The 19,856-nt window shown below is 36.3% G+C and overlaps 1 protein-coding gene across 1 annotated transcript in view; it reads left to right on the top strand.

Moving 5' to 3' along the window:
* The first annotated feature begins 596 nt into the window (after positions 1-596).
* ZNF804A (zinc finger protein 804A) overlaps positions 597-19,856 on the top strand; it is a 318,967-nt gene continuing 299,707 nt past the window's right edge. The window contains exon 1 of the mRNA XM_067741271.1: positions 597-1,353. Coding sequence (XP_067597372.1) covers positions 1,243-1,353 — 111 coding nt within the window. The 5' untranslated portion in view covers positions 597-1,242. The remainder of the gene's footprint in view (positions 1,354-19,856) is intronic.

Below are 19,856 nucleotides of genomic sequence, written 5' to 3'. Positions count from 1 at the left end.
AAAGCATCCCTTTCCGTTCAGCTTTGGCAATTTAGCAGGAACCTAGGTTCTCAGGGGACGAGGGTGAGGGGAACTCCGGGTCGAGGAACACATAAGCCAAGAATCTGTTTTTACTTTCTATCCATTTCACTCGTATCCCCACAACTACCCCTCCCCGCCCCCCAAACTATCAACACAAACCTTTATGATCTCTACAAATGGGTGGTGGCTGGAGGGACATTTTCTTCCTCTAAGATTCGGAACAGAATCCAGCCTCCATACTAAAACCACATTAAAAATAAATAAGATCAAATAAGCTAAACGCAATGGGTAGTAACTATCTCAAGAGAGAAGCAGCTGGCACCTGCCTGGATACGCGGCAGTTGCAAGCGGTTGGCTTTTCGTGCTGAATTATTAATTTATTTACCGCCCCCCCCCCCCATCGTCCCCTCCTCCTTCCCTGACTGCTAGGCAAGAAATCTCCGTGTCTCTACATTTTCCCCTCCGCCCCCACCTTACAGGAGTCTCCCACTTCTCGGTCTCGGGCCGCTCTGCCGCCCGCCCGCGGTGGCCTTCGAGTCCCTGGCCCTCCGCCGCCGCGGCGCTGCGCTGGGGGGCGTCCCGCTCGCCGCGCGCTCCCACTCGCGCCCAGACCGGCGCTGCCGTGGGTCCCGGCGGCGGCGGGGGAGGGCGGAGGGAGGCCGCGGGTGACAGATGTACTCCTCTGACAGCTCTCAGTATCAGCCCAGTGGCTCCCTGCCATTGGCTCAGTGCAATGGACCGGCAACGCCGCTCAATATAATAACACTCATGCCTGCCAGCAGCAGCAACTCCGAGTGCTGGCACCGAGAGCGGGGGATGCTGCTGCCGCCGCCGCCGCCGCCACCGCCGCTGCCGCTCGGGCGGCTCCCGCTGCCCGGCTCCGCTCGGCCGCGCAGCCGGCATTGACTCGCGCTCCGCTCCTGGCTGCCTGGCCGGCCCCTCCCAGCCCGGGATCCTCCCGCGGGGCGAATCGCCCTAAGGCGCATTAGGAGAGAAACACAGCTGAGACGGACAGCGCGGCGAGCATGCGGAGGCGGAGGAACCTCGGCGCGCACGGCAGAGGCGCGTAGTGATCCTGTCTCCGGCGGGCGTGCGAGAGAGGCGGCGGTTCGCCCTGGCGGCGGGTCCCTAGCCCAACCTCCCCGGGCCCCGGCGCGCTGCGGCTGCTGGCGCGGGGTGCCTGGAAGCGGCGGCTGCGGTGGAGGAGGCGGCGGCTGCTCCATGGAGTGTTACTACATTGTCATCAGCTCCACGCATCTCAGCAACGGACACTTTCGCAACATAAAGGGAGTTTTCCGGGGCCCTCTCAGCAAGAACGGGAACAAAACTCTGGTAATCGCTTCTGTTTTCCTCTCTCTCTCTGTCTCTCTGTCTCCTGTTTAAGAGGACATTTGGAGGATTGAGGTTATTGTGAGGGTTTGGGGGTGTCACAATTCAATTTGGTTTATAATATATTCATTTATTTGTCTTGTGAGCGTGGGGTGACAATTTGGTGTAGAAAACGGTAGGAATCTCAGGGAAGCTGAGATCCATGGCTTTGGTTGACACTTTCCCAACGCTCGGGACCCTCCAACTCACTCCGTCCTGGTGGAGATTACCACGGTTTCTCTTTATTCGAAACAAATTATGTCAACAGGATCTTTTCTTAAGAAAGAAAAGAAAATAACCCCAACCCCAAGTGACCCTATAGCCTCTGTCGCTTTAGGAAGCTGAAGGTAATGAGGATGTGGGTGCCTCTCGTGGAGGCGGGGGGCCATGTGACTGGTGGTGCGGGGCAAGTGGCGGGACTGAGTGATGGTCTCAGAAGGAGTTTGTGTTCCGGCTGTCTCAGGAAGGACTGGCAGCAAACTTCTCTAGTGAGAAGTTGTCAGTACAAAGCTTAACTGAGTGACTCCAGAACCCCATGCCGTCAGCTTTAAGTTATTCACTCAAAAGATGTTGGAGATAAGTGTGACGGGTGAGCACTCTGACACAGTCAGAGCCACAAGGAAAAACGTGTTAGACAAACAGAGCCCGTGCAGTCCTGGGAGGTTCTCACTGGACCACCGAGCTTCTCTTTCAGCATTCTAGTAGGAAAAGGACTCCTGACTGGTGAGAGATGTGCTGAGCATTGAGATAGTACAGGGTGATGGCCCTTACTTTTTCTTTCATATCCCCTTTTAGCTACAAAACCTCCCTGCAGAACTGACTCCCAAGTCTTGGTATCTCCTGAGAACTACACACCCAATAACGAAAAAGGGAAGTAGAGAGAAGGCTCATTAGGCTAAGTACTGCAAACAGAGTAGAGCCGAGTAAGGTGGTAATATGCAAATGTATGCATCACGAAAGTCTGGGTCTATTAGCAAGCAGCACCCCGTGCCCCCCTTTTAACAAAGTGATTACTGAGCTCTGAATAGGTAGAGTTGAAGTTTAAGGACAGAGTCAATTAGTCCAAAAGTAAATACAGTATTCTTCATCTATTTTCTTTATATATCTTAAAATATGATTCTACATAAATTTTTTTCTAAATGTGCTGTGTATCTGTCTTCCAAGAATGAAAAGTTCTCTTCTGACGTTTTAAGTGAATTCTGACATTGATGTGATTCATTTGATTATTTTCTTTTTTCCCTTGAATCTCTTGGACATCTTCCTCTCAGCTCATTTAAGATTCAAAGAAGTAGGGTTAATTTATCGCTTTTATTATTGTCCTGGATAAGATTGTTTACTGTTGTTGTTGATCAAAGAAAATACTCTTCTGTGGTCTTCCTTAGTGGAGTACTATACAGAGCAATAGGCACAGGCTAAGGTAATTATGGAAAGTGTTCTGGCTAGACTTAGAGAAGTCAACTATATGTGAAGGTAATTTGGGGGAGGGGAAGCGCTTCATTTTGAAAAAAGTGTGCACTGGTTTGTTTTTTAAATCAAGTTTCACTTATGAGAAAAGGCAAACTTATTGACTGAATAAGATCTCATCTCCATAGTTATAATAATGGTGTAGGTAATAAAGCCACAGAATAAAGTTCATAGAAAAAAACATTTATTTGCCAAACCTCAACTTGTTAAAATTCTGGTAATCTTGATTCTTAAATCAACCTTGGGCTTCCATAAATGATTGAACTTGCTTAAGCTAATGTTTGTTGTCGGTTTGAAGTTGATTAGTTCTTTATCACTCATATTGACAAAAGGTAGGTTAAACTGTAGGTCTGCCAGTTTAATCTTCAAATTAAAATAGGTGTTAAAGAGCAGCTACCTAAATGAGATGAATAAATCTAAATATATGCAAATGTCAGAAGCAACAAACTGGGATAAAAAGGCTTAGAAATAGTTCCTATCCTATTTTATTTATGGTAAAAGGACTTATAGGGACTTCATAGCTAATCCTTCAAGATTGTGTTTACAAACTGCCCAAGTTAGTGTTTCCTGTGCAAGAGATTTACACCGACTGAAATGATGTAGATTTTTCATATATGGTTCCACTATATTTGAAACTATTACTTTAAAAAGTAATATATGTCATGTGTGGCTTTTCTATGTCTTTTGATGATTTTGTTATTGAAAAGAATGAGATTTATACCTGTCTATAACAGAAGAGATTCTAAATATATTCATAAATGAATTTTTTAATTAAATAATTTTCTTTACTTATCTAAAAATGTATTTTTTACAGCAAGTAGGATGCTGTGAAGATTTATTATAAGCTAAAACTTACTATAAGCTAAAAACAGAAAACTGAACCTGAAACTTCTCAGAAATAGCAACCTTAATAAGAAACACAAATATTATCTTAAAAATATATATATTCCACAATTTGAATATTTTCAAGTAAGGATTTATGGTTGTCATGTTTTTAATCCCATTTTTATAGAGTAGTAATTATGAGATCTTTTTTACTTTCTTGTCTATTTGATTTTGACATATTGTGAACTTTGCCTTTGAAGACATCATCACATTTTTGCATTTTGAAATGTGTATTAAGTTAAAAAAATTTTAATGAGTGGTTTTTTTGTTTTTTTTTTCTTATTTCGGGAAAGCACAACTTAAAACATAAAATCCATTGAGGGATTTTTCCAAAGAAATTCCAATTAGTTTTCAACCACTAGATAACTAATGGATATTCTGAACATTTTTTAAATTCATATTTTTAAAACATTATTTTCTAGGCTTTAAAATTTTTGAACTGATTTAAGATAGGCTATAACTGTTAATACAGTGTTCTTTCAAGAATTAGAAGTTACCTATAGAATAAATTTACTTACAGAATAAAACTCATTGTTTACTGACCTTGGTTAATTGCTTTAGTCCTAAATCCAGAATGTAATCCTGCTACTCATACTGAGGATATTATCAAAATGTACAGACCTTTCCATAGATCATATTATGTCACTCACACAATAAAATTTTAAGCATACTTAAAGATTAAGCCTATTGATAATCTTGATCCTATTCTTGGGCTTTTAAATATATTCCTTTTCACAATTTTAACTGAATATACGCAAATCTCCATTTTGCAAGATCTTACCATCAAAGAGAAAGTTCACTCTACTTGTGATGATTTCTGTTATAAATAGCATCATATGTGTGATATAGCTTTAATTCCATGGAATAAGAAATAAGCTAATATTTTATTAGTGCTCCAGAATATGTCTGAATAAGTTACGTGGTTTAATGGCAATGAATAAAGTTTACAATCCATGTATTCTTATTGTTTTTCTTTTGATTATCCCAAACCACCATTGTGTATGCATCTGTTTATTAGATAAAGACATTTTGTTATATTTATGTTTTGCAGTTGATCCACAAAAGTTTTTTTGTCCTAATTATATATTTTTAAAGTTTTAATACAAAATATTAAAATATATATACTTTAATGCAGAATTTAAATATATATTTAATCACTTTTAATATGGAATTTGGAGTTTGTGGAACTTTGGAAATCATTACTAATTTGTTTATTACTTCTGTTAGTTGGTCAGCATTTTTATATTTCACAAGAGTATTATGTCTGTTTAAAGACTATGAAATTCAAAAAGAAGGAGTGCTGATTTGAAGTCAGGCAGTGAGTCAATATTATAATGCAGATTTCCTGACTCTAGACATGTTTCCTTTATAATTTATATACTAAATTAGGGAATCCATAGAAATTGGTATGATAATATGGATACTGATAAAGAGATGGTATTGGTGTCATCTATTGTTTGAAGACACTCTACTTTTCCACTTGGCTTTAGGTGTGGAGAAATAGGGCCAGACTCACAGAATAATTTGAATTCAAATTTATTTTATTTCTTGTCCTCCAATATGCGAACATCAATGATTTTTGTCTTGCCTAAGCCCTGTTCCTGAAGGCTGTCCTCCATTTCCAAAATATTAAGTACCAGGTTTGGCAAGAAAAGATGTATTGATTTATTAATCAGTTATCAACATATTTGTTATTTAGTTCGTTCAGATTTATTGAGATGCTTTAATTGCAAAGCACTATTCTAGGCACCACAGGCTTTGTGCTAAGTATTATGCACTGAATATTATGTTAAGATGTATTCATGGATGCGCCATTCATTTTGAATATGTTGAAAAAATATTCACATATTTTGACAAGTTTGCAGGTTTCTTGTCACTCAAGATATTTTCATATGTATTCATTTTGAAAGTATGAAAAAATTCTGGGTTTTTTCCTTTGTGTATACAGGAGCTCACTAAAATTAGGTAGGTCTTTGAAATATACTATATGGACTTTTGTTCTAATTTTCATTATCTAATGTAACAGTATTTTTCATGTCATTCCCTTACACATTTCTTTATCTCCTACAGTATATAATTTAAAAGGTTTCTCCACTCACTAAAACCCATTTATGTGGCACATTTAAGGTTGTGCATAAGACTAAAGAAACAAGTTGTTGAATTAGTGCTGCTGAAATGTTCTCATTGTTAGATTAATATCCTCAAGACAGGTCAGGGGTGAGGATGGGTTAGGGTGAATAATATATGGCTAAATTTCCCCACTTTAAAAATTTGGTCATGTAATTAGTTATATATTTTTCCAGGTTTCTTTTACATTATTATACATTCAGTATTAAAGACCATCTTGTGTCTCACTTTCCTGAACTTAATGTGACATATATTCTTTGCTATACTTGTTTTTTATTCTAGCAAAACTACAACATGTGTGTTTTCAGAACACATTATTGGAGTAAGGAAAATAAGATTGAAATACTGATATTATGACCTACTCAAAAATGTAAGCAGTATTTTAAGGCAAATATTGTCAAGTAACATCCGTGATTCTAACATATCTTTTTAAGTTTATCGAATATTATTTAAGTTATTTTTGATAGTTGAAAGTCAAATAGTGACATACTATCTTGTCTTTCCTTTTCAATTATGCACCAATATTTTCTAGTTTATTGATGACTGCGATTACGTTTTTGCTGAAAATATAGATAAACAAGAGCGTTGGAGAACACTAATCCAAAGGTTTCATATAGTTGTATTTGTATTCAGGACCAAATTCAGGTTGCAGAAGTAGTTTGTTCAGTCTGCACTGTGTTTTAAAGTATTTGGGCTTCAGTGCCATTCAAAGGGGAATACACTTCACAGTTTGCTACTGTCTATACTATTTTTTACTGTTATATAAGTTTTCACTTATTTATAATACCTTCCTGACCAATGAAGGCACTTGAATTTTCCACTTCTTGTTTAGTCCGAGAACCAAATTTTACATATGGGGAGACAGAAACATTTTCGTCATTCTACCCTTCATGGTACCAACTTTTAGATAGACAGCAGTCTTCCAAAAAGTTTTCTGCATATTTGTATGTTTCTATACTGTTTATTATGTATTGGTTGAACTGCTTAACAGTATTTTCCAGATCATATATCTAGGATATTATGACCTATCATAATAATTATAATATAGAAACGTGGATTTGAGGATGATGCATTTTTGCATTTTAAAATTGCAGACTTTCGCTCAGACCACAGGTGTTTTTAGTAATTTCTTGTTGTTTTTGGTCTTTTTAAAAATTAATTTTGAATGTAATTTTAGTCTTTATACTTTTGGTAAACATGTTTAGTTCATGTAACATACTTAGAAAATAGTTTTTTGAAAGTATTATACATAGGGGAAATCATACTTTTTAATAAATGTAATCATAATACAGTGTTGAAATAATTTTCTCAGCGATCCTGTTTAACTGAGATATTACTATTGTAGGCAATTGTTGTAATTAGGAGTTTGAGTAATCCTTCCAGAGAGAAAAAAATAGCAGTTTTAATCTGTGGTATACTGCAGCCAAAATTCATTAAGAAGTTTTTATATTTATTTTTCACTTTTTTATATTGCAAACTACAATATCAATAATTTTATTAATTCTATCCTCTAAAAATCTTAGCCTGAAACCATTTGATCTGTTTTATCTCATCAGATTATCCTTTGCCTCTGAGAAAATTATTAACATATATACAATATTATGATGTTTTCAACTAGCAAGGTTTCATTAATTTTATAAATGTATTACAGTACACTTCCTAGCACAGTATAATATAAAGTGGGGTAGTAAATAATTAAAACTCGATCCTAGTTGTCAAAATGACAAAGTCCATTACCTGATGTAGTACTCTGGACTCTTTCATAATGGTTTGGCACCATTAGAAGAAAGTTATGTACTTTTCTAAATGTAAGTACATTTAACGTATTAAATGTTTATGATGACAGTGCCATATTCAAATTATAAGAAAACACTTTTAACTTGCATAGCTTTAGAAAAATGAGCTATGCTGAGTGTGATGACTGGTTTTATGTGTCAACCAGAATAGTACCCAGTTATTTAAACAAACACTAATCTAGGTGCTCTGAAGGTATTTTGTAGATATAGTTAATGTCTGTAATCAGTTGACCTCAAGTAAATGAGATTACTGTCTATAATGTGGATGGATCTCATGCCATCAGTTGAAAGACTGTAAGAGCAAAAACTGAGATTTCTTGGTGAAGAAGAAATTCTGCCTCATGACTGCAGCATCAAACCCTGCCCTGAGTTTCTAGCCTACTGACCTGTCCTACAGAAGCCCCACAAACCCACAATCAGAGTCAATCCCCAATTCCTTAAAACTCTCTTTTCCTCCCTCTCTCCCCTTCCTCTCCATGTATTCCACCTGCCTCCCCCACCACCACCCCAATTCTCTCTCCATCTCTCCTGTTGGTTCTGTTGATCTAGACCCCAAACAGTACACTGAGGATCAGTTATTACATCTCTTTTACAATAAGAAAACTCAATATTTGAAATATAAATCATATCCAATTCCAATTGGATTTAATTGGAAATAGGTGAAATTGACATTGTTAAACTATTTAGGGTTAAAATTTATAAACCTTAATATGGAATGTTTTTGTTGTTTTATAAAGGAATGTATAATAACTTTATTTTAAATATTTGCCTGGATTACTATGTATCTCTCAATCAATCTCCCTGGATCCTCCCAAAAAAACTTTTATAAAACTGTAAAATATAGTTATTCTTATCTGTTCAGCTCCAATAGCTAATCATACATGCATTTATTGTACTTGAAGAAAATCAGGCTATCTTTAAATGAGAGAAAATATTTTTAAACTTAATATCAAAAGTGTACAATTTGGTAACCCAAATTTAAGAAAGTTGGCTTTAATGGGTGGCTATGTAAAATGAAGGACAAATTTTACAAAACAAAAATGTTTTCATGAAAAATGCACAGAATGGTGTCAGTAACCACCAGCCAGAAACCACCAGGAACAGAGCTCTAGTTGAACCAAGCTGGACCTATTCGTACTTGTTGGAACAAGATAAACTGTACACCTTGATGCATCTCATGAAGAGGAAATAAGGGAGAGTTTTATAGGTTTTGGGATTGTGTAAGGTGATTTTGTGGAGTTTATTGAAACATTGTTTTATTCTGGATTATCCTGTGAGAAAGGAGGGCCATTCTACAATTGGTTATTTTAGTGCTTTTTCTCTAGGAGGCAAGAGGAACGGAGTGGGGGCAAAGCTGTAGTTGGTAGAGAAGCAGCTTTTGCTCATGTTGGCTGGCAGATGGGGATGTTTCATAACAAAAACAGTAGGTTTGTTTTTGTCGGTCCCCAAACATGACTGTGAAGTGGTCTTGTTTTTTCCTGCTTCCTTCATGCTCATCAATGACCTTGTCCGATGTTAGGGGACTGTGAAACTGTTTATCTTTGATAACAGAACCATACCTTACTTTTTTTTTCCTATTTATTTTATTTTTGGCTACATTGGGTCTTCATTGCTGTACATGGGCTTTCTCTAGTTGCGGTGAGCGGGGAGTACTCTCCGTTGCGGTGTGTGGGCTTCTCATTGCGGTGGCTTCTCTTGTTGCACAGCACGGGCTCTAGGCTCTCAGGCTTCAGTAGTTGTGGCTCACGGGCTCTAGAGGGCAGACTCAGTAGTTGTGGCACACAGGCTCAGTACTTGTGGCTCATGGGTTCTAGGCGTGCGGGCTTCAGTAGTTGTGGGGCAGAGGCTTCGTTGCTCTGTGACATGTGGGATCTTTCTGGACCAGGGCTCGAACCCGTGTCCCCTGCAGCAGGCGGATTCTCACCCACTGCGCCACCAGGGAAGCCCCATACCTTACTTTTTGATCTAGACAAGTTCGTAGCTGACAGTTCCCAGGGGCTGATTTTTTTCTTTCTCAGATATGACATGGATGGTTGCAAAGAAAAGGGAGGCAAGACCATCAGAGAATTTCAAGGAAATGAGACCCAAAGCCGGGGAGTCTTAGGGATGAGGGAGGGAAGGAGAATGGTTGAAGATTACCAAGGTGGAGCATGGAAGACATGTGCCCTGCACTGGCACATTCTTATGAGGACTCTGGGGAGATAAAACAGTCTCCCATCTCTTAAGAGATAAAGGGGAAAGGCTTTTCAAGAGAGACAAACTTCAGCTGGTGCAAAATGCTGAAGTAAAACTTCAACAAAAAGTCTAAAGCTATAGAGATTTCATTGATAAGGGACATTTCTGAATTCAAGGCACAGTCCAAGTGTTTTAGGACATGTAGGAATATAGAGAATTTTGTCATAAAAGAGGCTGTAACATAATCTCATGGAGATTGAAGTCCAGAAAATGAAGAAAAATTTGGGAATTCTGGACTTCCTGTGGCAACTGACATTACTGGGTATACAGGGTAGTATAAAACTGGTTCCGATAATCCCAGTGCAGGCAGTGGTAGCAGTGGAGTGGTGAACCACAACAGAGAGGAGGAGTCTTGGGGGGAGTGCTCAGAGTTCTTGGGATCATCTTAGACGTCTCCTATGAGACTGAATTATGCACAGCCCTATTGTGAGCCTGAGAGCTTTCTCCTGACCCTTGCTGAATTATCATGCCAGAGAGGCATGGTTAGTTCTGGTGCACAGATTTCCTCCCATATTCAGCCCCTGGGGGCGGGGGGGCAGGTGGGGAAGGTCAGTGTATTAACAGTGATTCAAAGTTTTACCCATCCAAATTGCCTGTTTGTGTCCTTCAGATAGGAAACACCTAAAGAATTTGATGTGGGGCAAGCAAATTTTGTTTGGAGAGAATTTAGGAAATTGCCAAACACTTTGGATTATGGAAAGCAGGGAAGTTTTGGACAATAAGTAACTGAGGAGGAAGTGAGGCCAGTTACAAAGAAGGTAGGGATTTAATGATGAGCGGTTTGAACTAAATGATTTTACTTACAAGGGGTCAAGGACAGAAAGATGGGATAAAATATGGATTCTCTCCTCGTTTAATGAAAGGTCTCAAGTGACATGGTCTAGTGGCTTCCAAGGAAGTGTCAGTGGAAATACCGTAATCTTTGTGGTACTTCCTTCAAAACCTGATATTTAGCAAATCACCTCTCTTTGCTGAAATGAGACAAAGTTCCTTCATAGTAGGGAAGAGAATGACTACTTTCACTCCAAGATTGTGTTCTTGCATCCAGTTTAGCATGCCTTTGTCAAAATATTTACTGTCATACTTACACAGTGGTTGAAAGCACACTTCATAACCAGATGGACCTGAGCCCAAATCCTAAACAGACCTCTGTATCAATAGTGAGTAAAACTTTTTGTAACCAGGATCCCAAATATCAACTCTGTACCTATATAATATTTTATATCAAATTTTTAGTGTAACAGAAATATGCAACTAGATATTTTTTTGACATTAAGTGGCTCGGTAATGTCAAGACTAAAGACTCTGATTTTATTTGTATTTTTCCTACAGTTGTAAGGTGGTTAGTGCTCCAGCCATCACATCTACATTCTAAGCTAGAAAAAATGAGTAAAGAGGAAGGACAAAAAGTTGAATGTTTTTTTTTTTTTTAAGAAATCCCACTCAACAGTGTTGCTTATATCTCTTCTGCTGGAGTTGTGTCATAGGACCACTCCTAAGTGCAGGGAAGAATGGGAACATGATTAATTAAGCCAGGCACATTGCTAAGCTCAATAAAATCAGTGTTATGTTAGTAAGAGAAAGAGGTAACTGATCAGACAAGAGAAGTCTACCACAACTGGTCACTAGCTTTATGACCTTGGTCAAGTTCACCTTTCTATCAGTTATATTATCCTTAAATGGAGGTGATACATAATACCTACCTAGAAAACAGTTTTGCGCATCAAGTGAGATATGCAAGTAAAGTAATTTGCACAAGGTTTGACCCTAATAAACTCCCAATAAATGAGGGTAGCTATTGACAATATTTCATACTGGAACATTCATATCTAGAATCTCATCTATTCACTATGTATAAATTTACATAATTTGGACACTTTTAGTGTTGAACAATATCAACGTTTCCTTTTTGTTTTCCTGTTTACCCATGGCACTCCTTACATATTTATCTCCACCCAAGATTCACAAAATCTCCTCCCTTAGAGGAGGGATTGGGCCCTAGTTATTACAGTAGATAAAGAAATGAAAATCTTATGGAAACCTTAAGATATAAGACATTCTTTTGTCTCATAAAGTTTGTGGAACTATACTCTGTACTCCTAGGAAGCTGGATGTTTAGGAAAGCTTAGAATTTCTTTTAATTCTCCTCAAGAATGATTTCAGTAGCTGTGATTCCCTTGCAATGTCTTGGATCACTGCAGGTCTGGTATTACAAAATTAATATTTACACTAGGGGGCGGCATAACATTTCCTCTTGCTCTCGTATACACAGGTATAGTAAATAATCATGCATTAATAAATTTGTCAACTATAGGGATACCACAGTTTTACTAACTAAAAGTCACTTTAAAATTTTACTGACCAAGAAATCAATATGGAAATGCAAAATAGATGTGATGTATTTGCTATATACTTTATTTGTGTACTTCCCCAAGTAATTATTCTTGGCCATTCTCTACCTCAGTCACATGTGATACATATAGTAATATGGAGGTAGCAGAGAGTTGGTGTGTAACCATGCCTTACTAGATTATCACTCTTGGCTGTAAAAGTATCAGTTTTCACTCTTGAAGTGGATATTTTGGTTTCTTCTGAGTACTTTCAGTGTACTAGATTTATGATTCTTTTTTTTTTTTTTTTCTGTACGTGGGCCTCTCACTGTTGTGGCCTCTCCGGTTGCAGAGCACAGGCTCTGGACGTGCAGGCTCAGTGGCCATGGCTCACGGGCCCAGCCGCTCTGCGACATGTGGGATCTTCCCGGACCGGAGCATGAACCCGTGTCCCCTGCATCGGCAGGCGGACTCTCAACCACTGCGCCACCAGGGAAGCCCCAGATTTATGATTCGTAATGCCCAATTTATGTCATAGTTATTTTATAATTGTCATAGTTAATTTATAATTACATTTGGTTGACATTTTCATGGACTACATTATTAAGCAAAATAAAAGTGGATGGTGATGACCATTTGTTAAAACAAGAATAGCTATAACGCAAAATAAAAAATATGTGAAAGTGTGAAATCTAACCCTTATTTTCATGATTGCCACATGTGATATTACAGAATAGTTAAAAAATATCTGAGACTCAAATTTCCCAGTTTTATTAAAATTTAATGGAATTTCCTCCATAGAAATTGGGATTAGATTTCTTAGGGAAAACACACACATTACATAAAATAACACAGACTGTTCTGCTTGTGTTACTAATCACTGTGAAATTATTGATACAACATGAAAGATGCAATTTTTTATGGATCAGGACTTAGAGGAGTTGATATTATGATACATGCTTCTACTCAAAAACTCACAAGGCTTTTTCTAGCTAGAATAATATTAATAAAATTTCAGATGTTTCATGGTACATATTGCTGTCCTGGAGAGCCACATTTAAGACAATATGTTACCATATTATTCCACAGTAAAGGGTTAGTGAAGTAAATAGTAGTAATAGTAATAATAACAATAATAATGAATCAAAACAAATTGATCCCCTTTGTACAGTGCCTAGCATAGCTGTAAGCATAATTTGATTATGTAAGAAAAAAACTAGAGACAGAAGATATTGTTTACTTATAATGTTAAATTACTGTAATTAAAATACTATATCAGTAATTAAGTTCAGATATGCTATAGTCTGAGTAATTATTCACCTTCTAGGCATTAAACATGCCAACTATTTTGACTTATTAATAAAGTGCCAATACAATTATGTCAACTACAGAAACTATAGGTCATGTGAGAAATTCTTCTCTCTTTTCTCTCAGTACCCTACATAAAATAAGTACAATATCTATTCTTGGACACAGGCAAAATAGACATGTACACACACAGCAAAATTATGTACAGGTATGCTCTCTCTCTCTCTCTCTCTTTCTCTCTCTCTCTCTCTCTCTCTGTCTCTCTCTGCCCCACCCCACCCCGCCTCCCCCCCTTCCTTCTCTTCTTCTTTCTCTCTCTCTAACTACTGTCTTGCTACACCCCCACTGTAGTCTAGAAAATCAGAGAGCATATTGTTTTTCCAGTTTCAGCCTGTCTGCATGTTTGTTTCTCAGGAAGTACATAGAATTCTACTAGTAGTTCTGGCCATGTCCAGAGAGCAAAACAATCATTTATTTGAAAAGCAATTAAGAACTCCTCTTCCCCCTATCTCAGCCACTGAATATAATATCAGAGATCTGAAAATAATACTGGTAAGATTTTGAGAAATCTGAAGCAACTCAGTGGTCAAAGTTCCACTGTATGGCCACAATCCTAGGAATTAAAAATAAATAGAGGAGAGAGAGAGAGAGAGGGAGGGAGAAAGAAAGGAAAAAGGAAGGAAGGAAGAGAGGGAAAGAAAGATCATTAGTTCTTCTTAATCAGTAAAGAAGAATATAAGCTAATATATGAATGTATATCAATTTAAATAATTAGATGATGGTACATTCGGGTTTGCCTGGGATAATCCCAGTTTAGATTGTTGTCCTGGCATGGTACCGCCTTTAACTCTTAGAGTTATTCTGATTTGGATGGTAATCTGTATGGGCATTCTGCTAAATACAGAAACCTCCGGAGTGACAGGAATCTGCCTGAATTGATTCCCCGTTGTTTATCCTGTCTTAAAACCTACATTCCTTTAGAATTTGTTGATTCTTATGAGAATGGTATCTACGGATGATGTGTTTAATGTGCTACTTTGCTATTTTTTCAACAACCCTAAGTCCTATTATACGCAGTGATAAAAGAAATGTAGTTATTCTTTCTCCCCACCTTTTGGCAGTTTGAGTTTAGCCACATCGTGGAAGAAGGGATATTCAGAGGCAGGAGGATGCAAAGGCACAGGGTCAATTGGAGATCGCTTGAGGCAGCTGCAGTACAGTGAAGAGGTGAAGGGAGCCACAGTGAGTTTCCACTGGCCACATACCAGCCAAGCCTTGTCAGTGAAAAGTTCCTGGGGCTGAAGAGCCAGCTGCATTGTTCCAAGTTGACTATTTTAGTGGCAGAATTTTGCCCAAGCATTGCCAGTTTTGGTTCCTCGACAAGCCTCATTCAACAGGGTCACCTTTGAATCTGTCAGCTACCTAATACTCTTCCAATAAATGCATTTTGTGCTTCATTTAATGAGTTAATTTTGGTTATTTTTAGCTGAGAAGCCTGACTAGAATTAGGACAACTGTAGAACTGCAGTTTTTTTTTCCCAAGGATGTGAAACATTTTGCTGGGTTTTACATCTAGAGAATTTTGACAGTGTTTCACTCTCTCCTTTGCTTCCCATCATTCTCCTTTTTTTATGGAAGGGGTTCAGCCTCTGGAACTAGAGAGACCTAGGTTTAAATTCTGGCTTTGTAAACTGGGCCAGTTATTTAACCTCCCATGTTCTGTTTCTATATCTATATCTACAGATAACAAAAATTTTAATTCATTTAGTTCCTGCTATACACCAAGTGTTATTTTAAACATATTACATAAATTATACATAATTTCTGCTGAAATGCTTTGAAATGTGTACATGTGAACAGGATTACTCTAAACATAAAATAATATAAGGGAATTCTCTACTTCAGTGACTGGCACATAATTAAAGTTATTATTTTTTCCATTACTGATACTTAAAGAAGACTTGTCCTTCCTCCTTTTCAAAGCCAATACATGGACTTGTGCTTCTCAGACAGAACATGAGAGATGCCAAATGAATAATAGGGAGTATAGGTGCTTTAGGGATTCCAAAGAAAAATAGTCCAGAGAATTGATCATACAATTTAGCATCTATATATGGCCTATGAGTGGATTGCCTAGTTTATCCTATGCAGGAAAACTGAAGTTCTGTGGCATACAGATACCAAACTAGATGATCATAATTATCACCTGAAGATTTAGAAAATAACAAAATCCTGGACTTCACTTCATAGCTACTAAATCTTAATATCAATGGTTAGGTCCAGGAATCTAGCTTTCCTAAGAGCCACCAGATGACTCTCACTGTTCTAAGGTAAACTGCATCTGGCTTGGTATCAATGGTCTTGTTCCAGAAGGGTGTTCGGATGTCACACATTCATACTTAGTATGAGAGATGAGGCCCTGTTCTCATCCTTTCTTAGGTTCTCTGCCAACAGTCCGCCTCATCCCACCCCTGCCCTCAAATAGATCCTCTGGAAAGCTAGCAAAAATGCATTTGTTTCATTGTAAAGGAAAATGAAATTAGAATAAAAGTTTAGTTGGAAAATAATTAATGGATGTAATCTTAAAATTTAATAGAGTACAACATCTATAGAAGGAATGAAAATGTAAGACTTTATGTCATAAGCAGAAAAAATTCTAGTCCTAGGTTCAGCCTCATGAGACAATTTAGTTAACTTAGCCGATTCCCTTTTCAACCATGCTTTGAATATATTAATTCATGTAGAAAGTAGTAGTAATAATGCATTTCATAGTATTTAATAGGTTTCCATGTATGCTGTTTTTTTAATCATTGTGTTGAGTAGCAAAGCAAATGGTTGAGCTGGTAAACAGATAAACATCAGGTACAAAATAAAAGATGTAAAGGTAAATAGCTTTATGAAATGCAGGGTGATACTATGTACTTTTATGAAAAGTATATCAAAGATTTAACATTGATAGCTTGGATTTATAAATAAAATCATATATCATAATTACATTCTTATTAAATCAGATGATATACCTCAATTACTTTTGAGATTCAAATTCAATTACATATTTTATTTCTAAATTTTGCATAGGTATTCTTAAGTTATTGCTTACATGTATGGGATTTCATACTTGTAATCCATATTTATCATTGTTTAGAATTTTTATTTGTAATGTGATTATGATACCATCAGAATCAATTTTCATAATTGCAGTTGTGTGATTGAGTCAGTTATTTAATATAGTTTTGATAAATCATCTCAATATCTATGATTAATTTTATCTAAAACATGTTTTCAAATTGTATTTTCAAATCCTAAGAAGAAATCTACTCATTTAATGAAAGTTTTCAATTTTTGAGCACTTATTCTCTCAGATCTAGTGCTAAAACTTGTATAAAATATTTCATTTAATTATTTCAGAAACTCTTTAATTTGGTACTATTACAATTACCATTTACAAATAAGAAGACTTAGTTTTTAGAATTTATCAAGGCCATCTGTGTTGTTTTTGATTCATAGCTGTCTTGTGAACACTGTAGATCTAAATGGATATGAACACTGAGATTTAACATATGTATGTCCATGTCTATTCCATTTCGTTTAGTTTCGCACAGAAATAATGAATACCTCATTCTCATATCCTAGAATAAATATATGACTATGCCCAGTTATAGAGATTCAGAATTAGGAAATCTATATATAAATTCTTAACTATTTCCCCCAAATATCATGGTTTTATTCTCAATAATGCTTTTTTCTTTCATCTCTCTAATTGTTTTAATTTGCATTATTGTCCATTTGTTTGCTTATAAATTGTGTTCAATGAAGACAATTTCATGTTCCTTTTTCTTATAGGTAACTGAACAGAAGCTAGTTAATTAGATTAAATAATTTAAGTGTCAGATGGTATGTTTTTGTTTTTATATATATTATATAGAGCACAAAGGCAGAAGAAAAGAGATTATTTAGTAAAAGATATGGTTTTAGTAAAATTCAGGGCTTAAGATTTTTTTTATACTTTCAATTAACTTTGCAATTTCTACCCCCAACTTTTTTCATTCCTAGTGTTTGCAATCTTCTCTTTACTATTAAGAGTAATAAAAGTTTTCAAACTAAAGCAGATAATAAATTATTTGCAAGTCGTTTATAGCTGAAAGAGCACCATCGTTTTCCAGCCTGTATTATTGGGTTTTTCATTTATAGGAATAAGATAAGAGAAGCTGTACATTTTCTAATTGCTGGGCTTTGCAGCGCACGTTTGTAGAGGATTGGCTTTCAGCTTTAGGCAGTTCATAATGTGTAGGTTATCCTCCCATCTTTCTCAGAAGATTATTTTCAGGGAGAGTACAAGAAAATGAAAGGATCTGAAGTCTTTTAATATATTTTTTGGTGAAATGCTGGTGCTTCTAAATTTATTTTCCCTTAATTGCTGGCATGCTGCAGAGGAGAGGAACAGGGGATGGGAAGGGCAATGAGAAAAGTACTCTGTGATGTGTGAACAGAAAGGAGCCTCTGAGCAGCCCTTTGGTATGATTTGTAAAGAAGTTTCTACTCAGTCCTCACCTATTTGGTCCAAGACTAACTAAACTGCATGTGTGTGTGTTTTCAAGTTAAATGTTGTTATAAGCTCTTCTGGGGTATCTGGGATCTGAAGAGAATAGGAACATTTTTAAAGATTAACGATGTCTTTATGCTGAGAAAACATTATAATAACTTTTTGATATAGAGAATAAAGGAAGGCAACCTAGTTCATTACAAAACAGAAGCTAGAAACAAAAGCTGTATGGCTAGAAGTAAAACTGACAATAAGTAGTATCCTTAGAGTGGAGACTCACAAGATAATAGCATATCCCTACATCACATTTCTTTTAAGTTCATTTTTATATAAATATGTATTTGTAATATAAAAAGCATATGATTTTTAATCAGGCAGGTACCATTATTACCTCCATTTTACTTAGGAAAAATTGAAGAGAATCTATGGATCTTGCCAGAGATTATAAAAGCTTATGAGTGGTTCAGCCTAATTTTGTCTTAAGTTGTGTTACAGTCACAACCACGATAAGTGGTACCTATTTATATAAATTTTTATAACAGTAATGCTATAAGCACTTCTGTTTTACAAAGAATACTATAACTGAAAGGTCAGTTAAGTATACAATGCCAGTTTTATATATTATTTGCAAAATACATATTCTACATTCTACCTTTAAAACTGTTTATGATTAAATCTATACATAATAACAAAGACATCTCAAATTAGAAATCAAATATACATTTCCAAAAGTAAGTATACAAGTATTCCCAGGGGAGCATATATTGTAGCTTTTATATTATAAATTTTAATTTTATATCACATAATTATATAGGTTTGTTGGAGAATCAATAGTGAATACTTACTCTGCTAAATTAAAAATACAAACTATTAAAGACAGTTTGTATAGAAACATTTGAAGAACAGAATAATCACATTTAATCATAATTTGTTGAGCTATTGTCTATAAACCCTGATATCTATCTTGCATGCCAAATATTGTACACAATGAATTTAGAATTCATTAACTTTAATACAAATTCAGAGGGACAAACTGTGTGACAGAGATCTCTACAAATATAAAGGAAAATACATTGCTTTATTTTCTGTTAAAAAATTGCTAGTTTTGCAAATTGATTCACAAAAAAAGAGAAAGGGACAAGCTATGATTTTCACTGGAAGGAAGACTATCTATGAAAATAAGGTTGTGTTTTGCCAGTAGATAGGAAGCTAAGTGATTTGATTTTTATTTTAGCAATTATCTCTCATTAAAAATTTGCAAATGGACTCATGTATTTATTCATCAAATATGAATTAAGCAGGGTAGTAACACGATCTGATGATTTTCCCTTTCTTCTCTAGTAGTTGCTTAGTCATCAGGGTGTGGAATCACACCTATTCTCCTTGCTTGAGCAAGTTGAAAGTCATCCTCAAGGAGAGGATGACAACATCTTAAGTGGAGAGATAGGAAAACAGAATTTCAAATGGAAGACAACAAATAGTAAATAAAATAAGAGATATAATAGACATTCTGCAGAGAAGAGTTGTAATTATTGGTAAGATAAAAAGTGTCATAATTACTTGATCAATTTCGTTAGCTACAAACATGAACACCCTACAGATATTTTTATAATTTCAGAATCCAAGGAAAAGGGTAGACTGTTATTTTTAATTATAGTAAATATTTTAAAAGACGGTAGTTGTCATTGATTTCACAATTGAGTATTTGGATTTTAATGGATTTAATTTTTCTATAAATTTAATTTCTAGTTATCAAGAACAATGAATAGATTGGCACAT

This window comes from Pseudorca crassidens, chromosome 6, assembly GCF_039906515.1.
Source record: "Pseudorca crassidens isolate mPseCra1 chromosome 6, mPseCra1.hap1, whole genome shotgun sequence".
NCBI lineage: Eukaryota > Metazoa > Chordata > Mammalia > Artiodactyla > Delphinidae > Pseudorca > Pseudorca crassidens.
The sequence above is the reverse complement of the archived record's forward strand: the minus strand, read 5'-3'. Positions and strand labels throughout refer to the sequence as shown.